Genomic DNA, 16,248 nt, shown 5'->3' with positions numbered 1-16,248 from the left:
TTAGTCAGCTGCAGCTTTGGTAGAGTTTGAAAAGCTGATGACAGCATATGTCCCAGTGATAAACAGCACAGTGTGAGAGGGACTCAGCGAAGGAAGCCAACCATACTGCATTCATCTGTTACACTCACAATTAACGTACTTAATTAATGGAAGAGATATCAGTATTAGATCCATATGTGACTGCTGCTGTGTAACAACATTTGCCGTTTAAAGAAATTAAGCAATAACCATTGATTACAAAGTGGGACAGCACAGAATGTGATTCTAACAAATGACTACAAAGCATAACCAGGATATTACTATACTGAGAAGTAAATTCTTTAGGGTCCAGGATAAATAAATCAACAGCATATAAAAAATATACTACACACCAGGAGCCATCTGTAAACTTAATGGAATAAAATATACAGTAAAACAACTTTTACAAGACAGCACAAGGTAATATTCAAGGCACAATCTCAAGTCATCTTCTGAATGACTAGAAGGTACACTGAACCTCTAAGTGTTTGTTGTACATGATAAAGGTGATGCCTAACCATAGAACAACAGACTGTACAACAAAGACACTGAATCTCAAATAAAGATATACAGCATAAATGTAATAATGAATGAAGATGAAAATGTCATTTTTGTTTCACAAGCCGCCATTAAAAGTAAATATGAGTAAAATTAATTAAATATGACTAAAATGAATGACTGAAACATGTATGTATCTGGGTTGCACGAATGTGGATACCTTTAAATTTTTTTAATCAGGTGGGATTAAAAAAAACATTTAATCAAGTCAAGATGAAAAAGGTCAACATAAAGACCAGAGACACATTTCTTCACAAATGTTTGCATGTTAATAAAGCCCTATGCATTACAGTTCTCCATTACGCCATCGGGTGTAGGCTCCTACTACTTAATGCATTGCAGACTCTTTCAGTATGCCTCACACAAATATGTTGAAGATGCTATGCTTAAATGAATGTGATAGAACTTAGTCAACATTAACTTAGAAAGATAAACCAAGGCTATCTTTCACAACACAATGCAATTACTTTCCAATACTCTACAACATCTGGCATTTTACTGTCACCAAGCTCGACCTTCAAACACTCCATCCTATTCAATGAAGACCTCTTTATCCACAAACCTATAACCTGGTTAATGTGTAGCCCTGCCTTACTGGAGGCCTTCTATATGTGCTATAAAGTGCCTTTCAAACCCGTGTCATAATAAATGGGAATGGGAACGCCTGCCAAAGGCTTCAACACAGTATACAAGGGCTTGGTAAGAGTTGTTTGAAGTGTCCAACACAGGCTTAAGTGCAGTCCTGAGCAGAGATTTATTTGAGCTTAGTTCTAACCCTGCTTGCACAGCACAACTCAGCCAACCTTCTGGACAGCTTTCATTTAAACCATTCATGCAAACTTTCAGATTACTCCTGTTTAGCAAACAGGATGTATATGCATCTTGCTATACTAAAACCACATGCAGATGGTAGCAACACCTGAAGTATTGTGACTGTGTGGGTGTGTTAATGCACAGATTCACTCGAACAAACAAAGCACTAAAACAAACATGTTGACTACTTAGTCTTCACACTCTGTTGATCCAAAGTTCTGCAAGCTTTAACTCTGGCAGTCTTATTAAATCAAAACATGGTTTTAACAAGGCCAGAAGGCTGATCTCAATCCCTTTATCTCTGTGTGACATTTCTTTCTTACACACACACACACACACACACATGCATGTATGCGCACACACCTACCCTGCTGTTCCTTATCCATGTGGATGAATATGAATGAGTGAAATAAGTGCTGATTAATAGGATGTCTTAAACTCACAAAGATTAGACGTTCACCTTGAACCTTTCTTAAGGCCAAAAACAAACCAGGTCTGAAGCTGTCAGGAGGATTTAATCGACTTCAGTGAAGCTCTATCATTAAACACTTTTGACCACCCTCTTGTGAGAAGTGTTCCCTGAGCGACACAAGAATATAATCTAGTTCATCTACTCTGTTTTAGAACATAAAAAGTATCAAGTAAAAGGTGCCAAGCTCTTTCTTGAATATTGAGCACTGTGGAAACTATCAATTAGTTATTTTCAAATGTGCCGTTTCAATGTACTACCGCGTTTATAACAGCGGTACCTATATAACAGCGGTACCTATATAATAGCGGTGTCCTGTCGATCTTTTTCTTGAAATTGTAAGTTCTTCGACAGTGTCCATTACATCAAAAACACCCTGTTTTATTATTAACTTGCTTAATGAAAAGCAGCCATGTTTGTATACTTCACCCATCTATGGATCTCTCAATCAACGTCGACGCATGCTCTGTGTTTAATTGATAATTAACTGACTTGAGATCAACTAATAGATTATTTTAGTTAACTGACCATCATAAATTCAGCATGAATTTCAACTACTTTGAAGATGATCAAAAAATGACTCCTGTTCATTGTGGCACGTTTGTAGAAAGAAACTACGACGCCATTAAAAAATAGCCAATTAGCCTAGCTAGTGCTCTGTCATAGATTTTTGTTGTTGTTGTTGCTGTTGGTTGGTTGCTTTCATTGTGAAGGGGGTGGCTCGTATACAAAGAAACTATTTGAATTACATAATTTAACTCCAGACATTACTGACGTAATTTTGTTTACAGATAAATTATAATTGCAGATTATAGTTTATTTCTGTGCGATGCTTAAGCTTTGAAGTTGTTTTATTCAAATATAACATCTCTTAAACAGATTCCCTCTCCTCAGTAACAATTAATCCTCTTAAAAGCATTATTTCAAAACACTTGTTTTGCACTGCATGTATTATAAACAAAATTAACTAAATTTGTCAGAAACTAATTCCAAACAGCCTGCTCAAAGAAAACTTGAGACGCATTATCATCATGCTGGATTTGTCTATACAGGCTATTATATACTAAACCAATATACTTGCAGATGAAGTAGTGATACAACTAACAGAAATATCAAGATGTCCCTGTGTATTTACAAAGTAGATGGGTAGGGGCAGTAGATGCATTATAAACTCTATTACTCTATGAAATTAGATTATCTCTAGAGTCATGAAGGTGTGCCCCACAGAGAATATAACAAGAGCACATGAAACTGAGTTATCTAAAGAACCAAGTCTATGAATTAATTTATAGTGGTTACAGAAAGTAGCATAACAGGACCAAATTATGCTCCCCAGCAGGTCCTGCAGATTTTATGGCTTTGGGAGCATAAAGGTTCACATTTAAATTAGTGTTTTTTTTACCAGAAGCATCACCCTTACAACAAAACAACATACAGACATCTGTGGCTCCCTAACAAAATACAGATACCTGCCAATTTAATATTCTATACTGCAAGGCTTATGACCTCTTTATGCATAGAGTATGATTAGATAGTGTTTTATGTTTATCTAATCTTATCAAATGTCTCTTAAAATTATGAAACATCACATTCTCCTAAGAACACTAAGGGCATTTGCTTTCACAGTGACATGGGTCTTAAGAGGAGGTTAAAGCATGTGCTTAAGAAAAGCGAGAGATGAAGTGTAGCTTGTTTCTTTCAGTTGAACTGTAGTGAATATCGCCCTCTGTTGGAATTTCAGCTGTGTCAATAATCTTCAGACCCTTAAAGACCCCCAGCCACAACCACGCTCATAAGCACAATATTCTCGGAAGAGGACTAAGGGAATTTGGCTTCATTCTGCCATGTGTCTTAAGAGTTTTATTTTACACCTAAGACTGGTGCATAAGTTTCTAGTCCAGTCCTAATCTTAATTACAAGATAAACAAACACCATTCAACTGGATAACAGTGAAATTTCACCAGTCCTACACAAGGTTCCACAAACATTTGCAGGTTGTATCATGTGTGCTGACCCAATAACCTGCTAGTTCAGACACTTCTGACTGACACTGCAAAAGATTTGATAAACAAAAATTAAACTTGAAAGGAATAACTGACACATCTGAATTAATAAAGCTTTGTGTGATTAATAGCGCATATTATCAGAATCAACTGAGACTTGCATAAACTTCTCTGCTGGTGCTCTCAACCAATCAAATAAGGAGAGATGACTACCTTTTATCTTTAAATTATTTATCAAAATAAGTATATTCTATTTGTTTCTCTCAACAACCCTATCAGTTTAGTTTAACAATTCAGGTTATAATCACCTAGTTCTTTCTAGGGATAGACATTCTCATGTCTTTCACGCCACTCCATTAAGGTCCAAGAAATTGGAAAGTTTGGCATTAACAATCTAACCACTTGTGTCATTGCTCAAATACAGCAGAATATTTATAACAGAATATAACGTATAACAGAATATTATCTTCTTATTAAATTAAGCAAATCACACCTTTAGCTAGATATGATACCGTTGCACTCACCTATGATGAAATATTTTCATACACTTTGTGGTATTACAAGTCTGCCAGTGCAGAATGTTTTAAATTCCACACAGAATTTGGTGTGGCTCCTCTACAGCGATGCACACACTGCTTGAGTTCACTAATAATAATGGCCTATGCTCATTACAAGTCACAATTGTTTCTCTCTACACTCACTCATATATATAATTGTTTGTATATTTTCAACTCTGCTTTATAATAAATGCCAGATAGCTCATTCTGAATGAATGCTCCCTTAAAGAAATCCTTGGAACAATGGTTTTCAGTATAGGTTTATGACCTGATCCATTATGTCATAATAGTAGTTCTGGAACAGGGAACATAACTTTGTGTGACATCATATTTTAGCAATGATGTCCAGTTTATTTCATTGAATTCCTAGCCATCTTTATTCTTTCTTTACTTTCTTTTTTTTTTCATGTTCTTTTACATTATTTTGTTGCCAATAACCTTCAATTGCTTCTTTTGCCAGACTATGACAGATTTCAAAAAGCAACGATCTAGCAAGACCATCAAGGGAAAAAATACTGATAATGTTTTTTTATAAATAACAATGAAATAATTGATTTTTATTTGATCCTGACATCATGAAGATGTCTGTCCATAATAGGCACACATTATCATCATTATACAAATAAACAGGCTTAAATATTACAACATTACTGTTTAAGATCCAAGTTTTACAGCTGGTGAAAAGTGCGGAGTAAGCACTTTCATAACCCCAGGTAAAGCCTGTCTTGATAAGATAAAATGAACAAATCTGCTCATAAAACTTAAGATAAGTTCAAATAGCATGAAGTGCAGATCAAAGTTAATAGAGTAGAGAAAGGGGTCCTTGATCCATGAGCATGCAATGCGACTCTGTGTGTCTGAGTCTTGCAGAATTCTTCTTGTCATGTTGTGGGTACTGAGTCTTTGGCTATTTGCCATTCCTTCAGCTCTCTCTGCTCCAGTCCAACAGCTCTGTCCTGGGCAGAGGCACAAACTGCTGCTAGTCTCCTTTGATGGGTTCAGGTGGGACTATGACCGGGATGTGGACACCCCAAATCTGGACAAGATGGCTGAGGAAGGAGTAAAAGCTACATACGTCACCCCACCATATCTAACCATCACCAGCCCCACTCACTTTACTCTACTCACAGGTAAGTGGACACAGACGAGCAGTAAAGCCTGAATAGGTAGTGAATTGGCAGATCTGTTATTTAAGGGAATAACAGTGAGTAACAATATTATTACTTTATCACTGAGATAAACCAAAGATTGCAAATGCATGCAACAAAGTATTTTGTCTTTAGTCACCATTATGTGACTAAATGGAATAGCATTTAAGAACGTAAAGTACCACTAGCAAGGTCTATATTAGTTTTAGATGGTTTCATATATTGAACCATATCTGTCCAGGGCGGTACATTGAGAATCATGGAGTGATCCACAACATGTGGTTCAACACCACTACTCAAGAAAGGAAGCAATATTACATGGCCCAGTTTGTTGATGACTACTGGGACAATGGCAGTTTACCTATATGGATAACAGCTCAAAGACAGGTAAAGCCTGCTTGCATTACTCTCCCAAAACAAAAGATGCAAACAGAACCACTGGAATACTTCAGTCAAAAAATGTACAGCTTGGAGACATGCCATATTTCAGAGCCCAGTGACAGAATACATTGTATGTGCAAGATTACTGGAATCTATGTGACATTTCACTACCCAGTGATTACGGATTTGAGGCCATGTACTTTTACCACACTTTCCAGAATCCTTAAGCTTTATGATTAGAATTGCAGTTTCCACTGTTCCTCAGGCTCCCTGATCTTGAAATATATTGTATCCGATCAGACACTGAACTTCTTGTTACTTGACACTCTTTCAGGGGCTGAAAACAGGCTCCTTGCACTTTCCAGGCACTGCGGCAACCTATCAGAAAGAAAGGGTGCAAGTGAGCATGGTGGAACCTCCATTCTATAACTACTCCAATGAGACAGACTGGAGACAGAATGTGGACAAGGTCATGGGCGCTTGGTTTAAAGCACAGGACCTTGACTTTGTCTCACTCTATTTTGGTGAGCCCGATGCAACAGGACATAAGTACGGTCCTGACTCCCCAGAGCGGCGCAATGCAGTCCAAATGGTGGACCGCACTGTTGGCTTTATACGCGAGGCTGCTAAGAGGTACGACCTTGCCGACCACCTGAACATCATCATCACTGCTGATCACGGTATGGCCACTGTGTTGAAAGGGCCTGGGGTGAAGCAAATTATCTTGTCCAAAATCCCAGGGTTCTCCTTCAAGGACATTAAGTTCATTTTGGTGGACTATGGCCCTACTGCGCTGCTATTGCCCAAAGAGGGCATGCTGGAGAAGGTGTACAACACACTAAAAGGTGCCCATCCTAACCTGCATGTCTATAAGAAAGAAGACATGCCTGCTCGTCTCCATTATTCAAATCATCCACGCATTTTACCCATCATTCTGTACGCTGACTCTGGATATTTAATCAATGGGGTAAGCATTCAAAAATCAACAATTCCTTGCAAAATATAAATGTGCAATATGTTTCTATGAGATAGGTGTGTGTGTGTGTGTGTGTGTGTGTGTGTGTGTGCGCATAACATGGATGGGAAAATTGAGTTGCGTAGGTGAAATACATCTGTTCAAGAATGCAAATGCAACAAACTGCTTCATTTTCATTTCCTAGCTATTGCCAGTTCAGAACAATAAAGGAGAACATGGCTTTGATAACCAGGCTTTGGAAATGAAGCCTTTCTTCAGGGCAGTGGGGCCAGACTTCCAAAAGAACCTGTTGGTGGGACCTTTTGAGACTGTCAATGTGTACCCCTTAATGTGTCACCTACTTGGAATTAAGCCTGAGATCAATGATGGATCCCTGGACATCACTAGACACCTATTAGTCACCAGTGGGAATTTGTGTAATCCCAAAGGTGAGTTCATACCAAGGTGACTAGGAATAAAATTTTATTTGATTTCCCAAACTTCTTAATGTTTACATTCTATCAGCATTTTGCAACTTACATACACTATCATCATTTTTTGTTTGCTTGTTTTAATCAGAATCATATGACATGAGTCTCGTCATTGGCCTAGCTACAGTAGGGGTTCTGGTAGCTGTCTTCGTGACTGTTTCAACCTGTCACATCTATAGGCGTCACAAAGCAAAACCAAGGTAAAGGTGGCTACGTATTCACATTTATCATACTAAAAAGGACAGTGAGCATAAAGAATAAAGAGAAAAAATAACTTCTTTTTCATGTTTTTCTAGGTCTAAACAGTGAACGTTGTAATGAATGTGTATGTTCATTTACACACACACAAGGACATTTGATTAATGTTCATTATTAATGTGACATTTGAATAATTTCCTGCATAAATTATAAAATTAAGTTTTAACAACCAATGATTTTGCAGTAGCTGTTCACAGTGAATGAATTTAACTTATTGTTCAGTTTGCTCAGCACTTTCCTCATCCCTTTTGTTAATAGCTGAATGTAACTTTGACATATTACATTGTAATTGATAATTGTGTCTCAGAGCTATATTGATTTATAATAGCTGATTTAGATAAACAAAAATACAGCCATATTGTCACAGAGTATCAAGATGCCCATTTAATATTAATCAAAGTTCAAAAGGCCTTACATTCTTTCTTACATTTCATTTAACATTACTTCAATTCTGTCTTCATTGCCTTAATAAAATCTCATGTGAAAGGGAATGGGGTTTGTGTTTTGGCTCTCTATTGCCATCTAGTGTAGACAGTTTGTGTAGCATACCGTCAGGCCAACAGCAGCCAAATTTAGAAAATTTAAATGGAGAAAATGCAACAATGGAAATAAAAGCAGAAATTAAATTAATGCGTGATAGATTCAGAAACCTCAGAACTAAGCCCACCCAAGCCCAGGCGCTTGCACTCTTACACATAAGCTGTCGTTGTGTCACTGAGACTTGGCAAAAAAGGACGACACCTCAGGAAGACTAAATGACTGACAGAAGTTATCATTACACAAAGCTGCAAATTCAGTGATTTATGATGAAATCCTGTCCAGTCATGTGGAATTTTCCTAAAATAAGTTTATGTAAACAGCTCATGACAAAGAGGCACTCAGAGCAGGCTGGTATGCATAAACAGTTTGAACAGTGTGCTGCAGTGTAACCCCCTTTGCACACACACATGTGCACACACGCACATATGCGCACACATACACCCACCCACCCACACACATATATATATATATATATATATATATATATATATATATATATATATATATATATATATATATATATATATATATATATATATATATATATATATATAACACACACACACACACACACACACACACATACATACAGTTACTAGCCAGAGTAGAACAGAGCCAGTCTGGAAATGTGGAGTCTCCCCCCTGGCACATGCTCCAGACTCCAATCCATCTTCCAGGGCAATAACATCTCCCTCTCTGTCTCTCTCTGTCTCTCTATTTTTTTGCCTGTTTGTCTCTCTCTATCTCTCTGTCTGTCTGTCTGTCTCTCTCTCTCTCTCTCTCTCTCTCTGTGTCTCTTCCTGTGTGTGTGTGTGTCTCTCTCTCTCTCTTTCTCTCTCTCTCTCTCTTTCTCTGCTGTGGACACTGTCTGCTCATCCCTTAGCGTCTGTTGATAAGACATTCTCTCATTTAAACCACCTAAAGAGTTCCTTGCACATCATTGTTCAGCTCACTTCAAAAACTCACAGGATCCTTCTAGCTTTTAATTACCTGTAATTAAACTCAGCTGCTAGACCATTCCCGAACTTTTAGCTGCAGTCCACTACTGTTTATACTGAATAAGTCGGGGACCTCTCCTGTATTACTTTACTCTCAGCTGCCTTGGAAGTGTATGCATCACTCGGTATCCACCTCGTGTTAACTGTCTTTGTAAAGCTGTTATGGCTGTGAAGTCTGCCACTGAGCACAGTGGTGTAAACACAAGTGAATTTCACTCTGGAATCCTGGATGGAGGAGCAGCACTTTTACACTATGGCAACAATCTAGCAGCGGTCCGGGCCATGCTAATACTCTCCCTAGTAATCCATCAACCAAGAGGTAAGATGTCAAACATTCCCATTGTGCCGCTATCTCTGTCTTTAACTTTCCTATTCTTCTCTTTTTCTCTTTCTGTACGTCTGTGACATACAGACAGGGTACAGTTCAACATTAAGGTCAGGATAAGAGAGTACAGTGTATTGTATCACACAAAGGCAAGGCAGCCAGGAAACTGCAGCATGCTCTTTATTAATAATAAAGATGCTCTCCTCAATTTAGCCAATTTAGCATAACTCTGCATGTCTCTTAGAGTAAATGAGGTTCAAAACCATCCTAACTATTTCACAGGAACTGGCCGGGCTGCCGTAGTGGTCTCGATCAAACGACCTGTCTGCCAGCGGCCTTGTCCTACGGGGCGCCGACAAGAACTGTGTCGCCTTGCACTCGGGTGAGACCTCGGAGGAGTTCGCGACGACGGATTTACTGAGACGCACGGGCCGCCGCCTTGGCACTGGCACACCGCGACATACCTGTCAGGGAGGTGTCAGCGTACGGCCGGCCTGCAGGCCTTTCTTCCAAAGTGAGAGCCATGGAAAAACTGAGTCGACACCTCCCCATCCGAAGCCTGCGAGCCCCGTCCCGCCCTTGCTAGCCCGCCACGGCCGTTATGGCGAGGCATTCCTTTGAGCTGAAACAAGGCGTTAATCCATGATAACTTTTCCCCACGCCAACATGTGGGTGCAGGTCTCTCCCCTTGCCAGGCTGAATACCTCTAGCATAGCTGCAAGATTTAGGAGATGTCTAACTGTGTGTGTGTTGGGGGAAGGGTATAGTGTCAGTACAGGTTATAAATCTGCTATTTTCTATTATGATAGACACACAGTTTAAAATACTTTATATCAGAAATTCTTTGAAAAGACTTTAAAGTACTCGTATGGAATATACTGTATAATTGAGATACAATTATCCCACTAGCATGTGACTGCTATGGAGAGGTTACATTTTTAAAAGTCTTTGAAATTCAAAGGTAATGTTATTATATATACTGATATGAACAAGATTATAAGAAACACATTTTCAAACTCAAAACATTTCCAAATAATCAATCAGAGAAACTAATTTCATTACCTATGGATCTGGCACATCAGTAGCTGTAATCTGAGACTTCAAGTTCATTAGTAGACATTTACAGTTCATTTTATTTCAGTTTCATCTTGATTTTACTTTTTGCATTAAATTGTTACATACTTACTTTCAAACCCATTTGGTTTTAAATAATCCCTCTTCAAACAATGTTTTAAAACAGAGGTTGTAGCAGTTATGTGCTATATTTGTGATTTGGCCATGCAACAGTGCTAGTAGAAGAGATTGTAGAAGTCAGAGATGATTTTTAAATGTTGTTGAATTTTAGCCTCAAGAATAATGTGCCTAGATCAACAATGAGAGGAAAATGTCCTGTTAACAATAAACTTACAACATTATACCAATGCTCTTTGTCTACACACTTGTGTACAAGCTCTCATCCAGCAAGTTTCAAGTGATTTGTTTTAAAGAAATAAGTTATATCAGGTGGATAGATAAGGTTTATTTAACTGAATAAAATTGGTAATACTAGTGGTGGTATACTGAAATCCTTCATGCAGTCTGTGCACTGATGAACCACTAGGGGGCACATTGCCCCTGGCATAGAAGTACACAATACAGTACATTCTAAAGCCTACAACAGTTCACAAAGTGTATTGTACACTGAAGCTTATATCTTAAAGGGTAGTGGATGTCATATCCACATAATTAATTAACAAGTTTATGTTTTTGTTGTTTGCTTGCTTTTGTTATTTGCTTATCATTATATATATATAAAAGCTTGTTTATGATTATAAAAGAGTAAATATAATAGCATGACTTCATTGGTATGCATGTCTTTCATCAATGTGGGATTGTAATTCCATTTTGACGAGTTTAGACCATTTGCACAAAGGTAATGCTGAGACATGTCAGGGATGTCAGAAGGTTTTGAAAGACAGGATCACTCCAGTAAAAGCTGATCTAGCAACTAGATAGAGATACACAGAACTTAGTTGTCTAATTGGTTTTGTTGTATGTGATGGACTTGGGGATTTTAAAAAAAAGGGATTACAAAAGATATATTTAAAAATAATAATGGATAAGTATTTCTTATACTATCCATCAAACACATGACACATGTTTATTTTGGAAAGCACACAATACAGACTCCAGATGCCAGGATTCTTTATGGCTGTTGAGATCTTCCACTACTCCTCTCTGCACACTAGAAAAGAACACTCTCCCAGAAGTATAATCATAAGTCTGCATATTTTTATAAGGGTTTTTATAAAAAAAATAGGTCTATCATTCGCAGACAGACACATGAACTTGCACGCACCCACACAGTTACGTATAGTAGCGTTACATATAGTACAGACAGATGCACACATCCATGCAGGCACACATAAACAAGACTGGCGCCACAGTCTGCTCGGTGCGTTTATTATGGATCAGCTTTGCCAATACTTTCACCAGCAGTCCAAGCTCCCTGAAACTGCTACAGGCTGATAGGTGATGGATCTCACTCCTCCACAGACAATCGATGCACGACAGACAGTTCCCATGTCTCCTCTGCCAACCATGCAGTCCAAAAAGCCTCTTAATCCAATTCCTAAATCATCTCAATGATGAATCTGGACAGGTAATATACCAAACCAAGATTTAGACCTTTCAACTAACACAGACCTTCTGTTCACTAGAGATTTCCCTCCTGACATGCTTGATAAACATTTCATAAAGCTAATTAGCTTGAAGATAAACAAAACACCATTTCCATGTGAAATGAAGGTGATCTGTTCCACTTTGTTGCAAATTAGGCTCATATCCTCCCATCATTTGTGCAGTAAATCCTTGCTAAAGTAGCCATACATGGGCAGCAGAAACTGGACCTGGGGCTCCATCTGTAGCTGGTGCTCAAGCCTTTCTCTGACAAAAACATCAGAGATGAGTGTCAAAGTGACAGATGCAAGATAAGATTTGTGTTTCAATGCTATTTTATGAACTAAAAAATAATTATTTGCCAGTATTATAGAAATGATCCTACTGGGAATACAAAGCACTACGGGAACAATGGCACACAGCCTACACAGGCCTGGACACTGGGAAAAAATTACAGGGAGATGCTGCCAATTTCTGCTGCCATAGACCAGGCAGGATAAAGGGAAATGAAGCCTGTGGTTCAATGAAGCCACAAATGACTCAGGCATTTAAAGGCTTTTAGATTTGCATACTATTTTATATGCAAACAAATGGAGAAGAATTATAGAGCTCGGGATTAAAGAAAGTGTAGATTTTACATACATTCCTGCCTATGACACACGTGGTGACTATGCCCACACTGTCAATCTGATATGCAAAGACCTTTCAGGTTTTTTTTCCTTCTATACAATATAGAAATATAACTGGCTATTTATTATATAAGTTCTTAAAGTGCTCAGAGCTTCCTAATAGGTATACTCTGCTAAAGTAAGTGTGTTCCAAGTTATAACTCTAGTATTCACTATATATAATGAATTTTGCATGTTGTACATCCAGTTATCAGCACAGGTTTTAGAAACTCTTAAGTTAATTATTAAGCAGTAGCTGGTATGAGCTCTGCATTCATGCCTGGAGAAAATGATTTTTACTGTCAGTGCACATATGCAGTTCATTACATAAAAATACAACCTTGATAAATGGCAACCTTGTGCCTGACCTCTCACAAAAAGGAGCATTCATGCCACTGGGGTCACATGGTGTGCAAATCTAGTGAGGATTAAATCTAGTGAAGATTAAATTTAGTGTAGATCCTTGTCATACATTTCTAACTGACTACCATCTTAAATGCAGCAAGCCCACTGTCTTCTCACACAGAACTACACACCATATCAACCAGCCATGGGAACCTTTCACTCTCTTCAATTGCATGATTAAATAAACAAAACATACCCTGGAACACAAAAAGATTCTATTAAACTGATTTTTTTTTTTTTAAGCAGCAGCAGCATGCAGCAGTAGGGGGCAGTACTGAGAATTCCAGGGCTGGAGATAAAGGCAGACATAACAAGGTATATTCCTGGGGTCGGAAACCTCTGACACATAAAAATGTAACTTTGATACAGTGCATAATAACCGTTATATAATGGCCCACTAAAAATGATAATCTACCACTATGTTGCAAATCAATCCAAATGTTTACGCAGAAGTAAACCAGTTATACTAATTCACAATGATGAAGGACCTCTCTGTTAAACAAGAGGCACATTCATTTATATTCTCTACATCTGCTGAGCTTTACCACCCATTTAACTTTATGTACTGACAGAATAATGTCATGAAAAATACAAACTATTCTGTGTATAGACCATGGAATTTCTGTGAGACCGACAAACTGCTTAATGTTGGCTTACAACTTATGTTGATTCATGTCTTTTCCCGACAATATCATATCTTTACTCTAAATCTAGGCTATAATTAAGATTTTCCCCACATGATGTTCTAATAATACATTCTATTCTCATAAAATAACAATGGTAAACAATCAAAAGGCTACAATATTATATGAGTTCAGCTTAACTGTCAGTTTTGAAAACATAATTCCTTATTTCCTCAGTGGTACCATCTTTCATTGGTGAATGCAGATTTTGCAGTGGAGCTGCATCTTTTCTATTCTTCTAATTAAAAACAAAAAGTCTGATTAATGCTATTTCTTTGCTAATGTTTAAGGCATTATAACGTCTTTATTCTTTGTCATGTTTTTTTTTTTTTTAACTAACATTTGTACATGAAACATATACAGAAACCCCTCTCTGGTGCCAGAGATTTGGCTGTGGGAGTTAGGTAATACAAATGCCTGAAAATCAATATCTTCAAAGTTATGCTCACCACAACAGCAAATGCCACATCTCATTCCATAGTTTTTTCAGAACATTAGTTTCAGTGCAATTTAGTGAAAAGAAAAAAACTGTAAAGCATGTGTGAACAGTTGATAAAGTGGCTTCGATAACTAAAATACAACATGAGTCATACTCCCCTCTTTCCCCATTTTGAGCACCAACTTATCTCACAGGCATACAAGTGGTTCTCACATTCCTGTAGGAGAGATATTTGGACTAGTCCCCAAGTAACAAACACCAGCAATAAGAATTTTGTTGCTAGTGCATGGCTGGATTAAGACAATTTGAAAGTTTAAAAACAATGATTATTACCACTCTGGCATGGTGAGAGAGAAACTGTGGGTGGCCAAGCAAGCCTCCTTGTAGCTGGGTTGCTGTGACACCTGATTGTTAGCCATTCTGCACAGATTCCAGTGCTTGGGTGGCATTCTGTGGTGTAATGATACAGAGCTTTCTCTTTTCTCCAGGAAGAAGATGGCCTGAGAGATGAAGAAGACCGAGTTCCTGAACATCTGTCAGCATACAGCTTAAGGCGGGAAGAATAAATGGCACCTTTGTTCAAAGGGATCCTTAAGGCATCATGCCTTGTAATCCTAGTAATGTGTCACAATGTATATTATAAATGATGAATCAATAATGATACACTGAGGGTCAGTGCGTGACTGTGGTGGGAAAAGGTTGTCAAGCAGCAGACTGAAGGTCCATGAGCTTACTGGGTGGCCAAAAAGGAAAGGAACTGCTCTTTTAAGCAGTAGTCAATAGTTTCAACAAGTCTTGCAGCAAAAACTACCTTAATGGTCTCACCCTGCACAAAACAAATTAACTCAAGAAAATATTCTTTTGGACATAATATGAATGAAAAATATTTGTAAGTAATAATTTATGGTTCTAGAGCCACCCAAAAATATTTTGTAACCCATGTGACTAAAGCGCATTAACCATCATTTTTGTTTGTCATCACATACACAAAGAGAGTCAGTGTTTCTCAGTCTGCATGGGGGAAATTTAAAGTCTGTTTTGAAAACTGCCAAACACTCATACCGCATGGTCTACGTCACTTGGTACCAAGCATGTTATGACTGCCCTCTCAGACTACTATCAATGTGTCAGACATACAACAAATCAGTCAGCAGCAGAGTTTCATCACTTTTCAATCTATAAGCAACGAAAATTAGGCTTATCTTAGGGTTAATATTAGTTTTAGTCTTCTGTGCTGTCATAAAAATAAAGTTCATCTGTAAAGCTACCTCAGGGTCTTCATTCTTCACAGAGGTCAGGCTGTTATTTTCATATCAATAGACTTTAGGCATCAGAGTGAGCGAGAATGTTTTTACATGTGATCCAGTATGTTTCAGGCACCACCAAGATTAAATGAAGGAATCTGAAAATGAAGGTCTTTAACTCTTAATCCTTTTACAAAGACACTTCAGACTGTTGAAGGACTGATGGTGTCTGAGAAAAAAAAACAAAACACAACTACTGATCCACTCCCTCTTAGACACTGAAATGATCTGTAACTGTAGCTGTAAATTAATTAATAAATAAAATTTAGACAGCCTGAAAACTAAGCATGTGTCATTTGCTCAGTAATTCTGGATACAATTGTTATTAAGCATTAAAAATAAATTCTCACTGAAATATCAGTGGAAGTGTCACGAGAAAGATAGTATGACGTAAATTTGACTGCCGTTTCGATAGAAACAGTTTGTATCGTGAAATGAATGAAAGGTTATTTTGTCTTGCGAGGCATGACGTCTGGATTCCAAATAACCCATTCACTTCTAAACTATTGATCACCATCAGTGCTTATATTTGAATACACAAGAATAACAGCGACGTAAAACAAACGAAAAACAATAA

General features: G+C 37.8%; 1 protein-coding gene across 1 annotated transcript; it reads left to right on the top strand.

Annotated features, from left to right (window-relative positions):
- The first annotated feature begins 5,301 nt into the window (after positions 1–5,301).
- LOC113579409 (ectonucleotide pyrophosphatase/phosphodiesterase family member 7-like) lies at positions 5,302–10,135 on the top strand. Its single transcript, XM_035533546.1, has 8 exons — positions 5,302–5,548; positions 5,808–5,953; positions 6,282–6,914; positions 7,108–7,351; positions 7,482–7,593; positions 9,288–9,508; positions 9,602–9,624; positions 9,818–10,135. Exons 1-8 carry the CDS (start codon positions 5,302–5,304, stop codon positions 10,133–10,135), a joined length of 1,944 nt encoding a protein of 647 aa, XP_035389439.1.
- Positions 10,136–16,248: the final 6,113 nt, after the last annotated feature.

This window comes from Electrophorus electricus, chromosome 15, assembly GCF_041902795.1.
Source record: "Electrophorus electricus isolate QZ-2024a chromosome 15, ASM4190279v1, whole genome shotgun sequence".
Lineage (NCBI taxonomy): Eukaryota > Metazoa > Chordata > Actinopteri > Gymnotiformes > Gymnotidae > Electrophorus > Electrophorus electricus.
The sequence above is the reverse complement of the archived record's forward strand: the minus strand, read 5'-3'. Positions and strand labels throughout refer to the sequence as shown.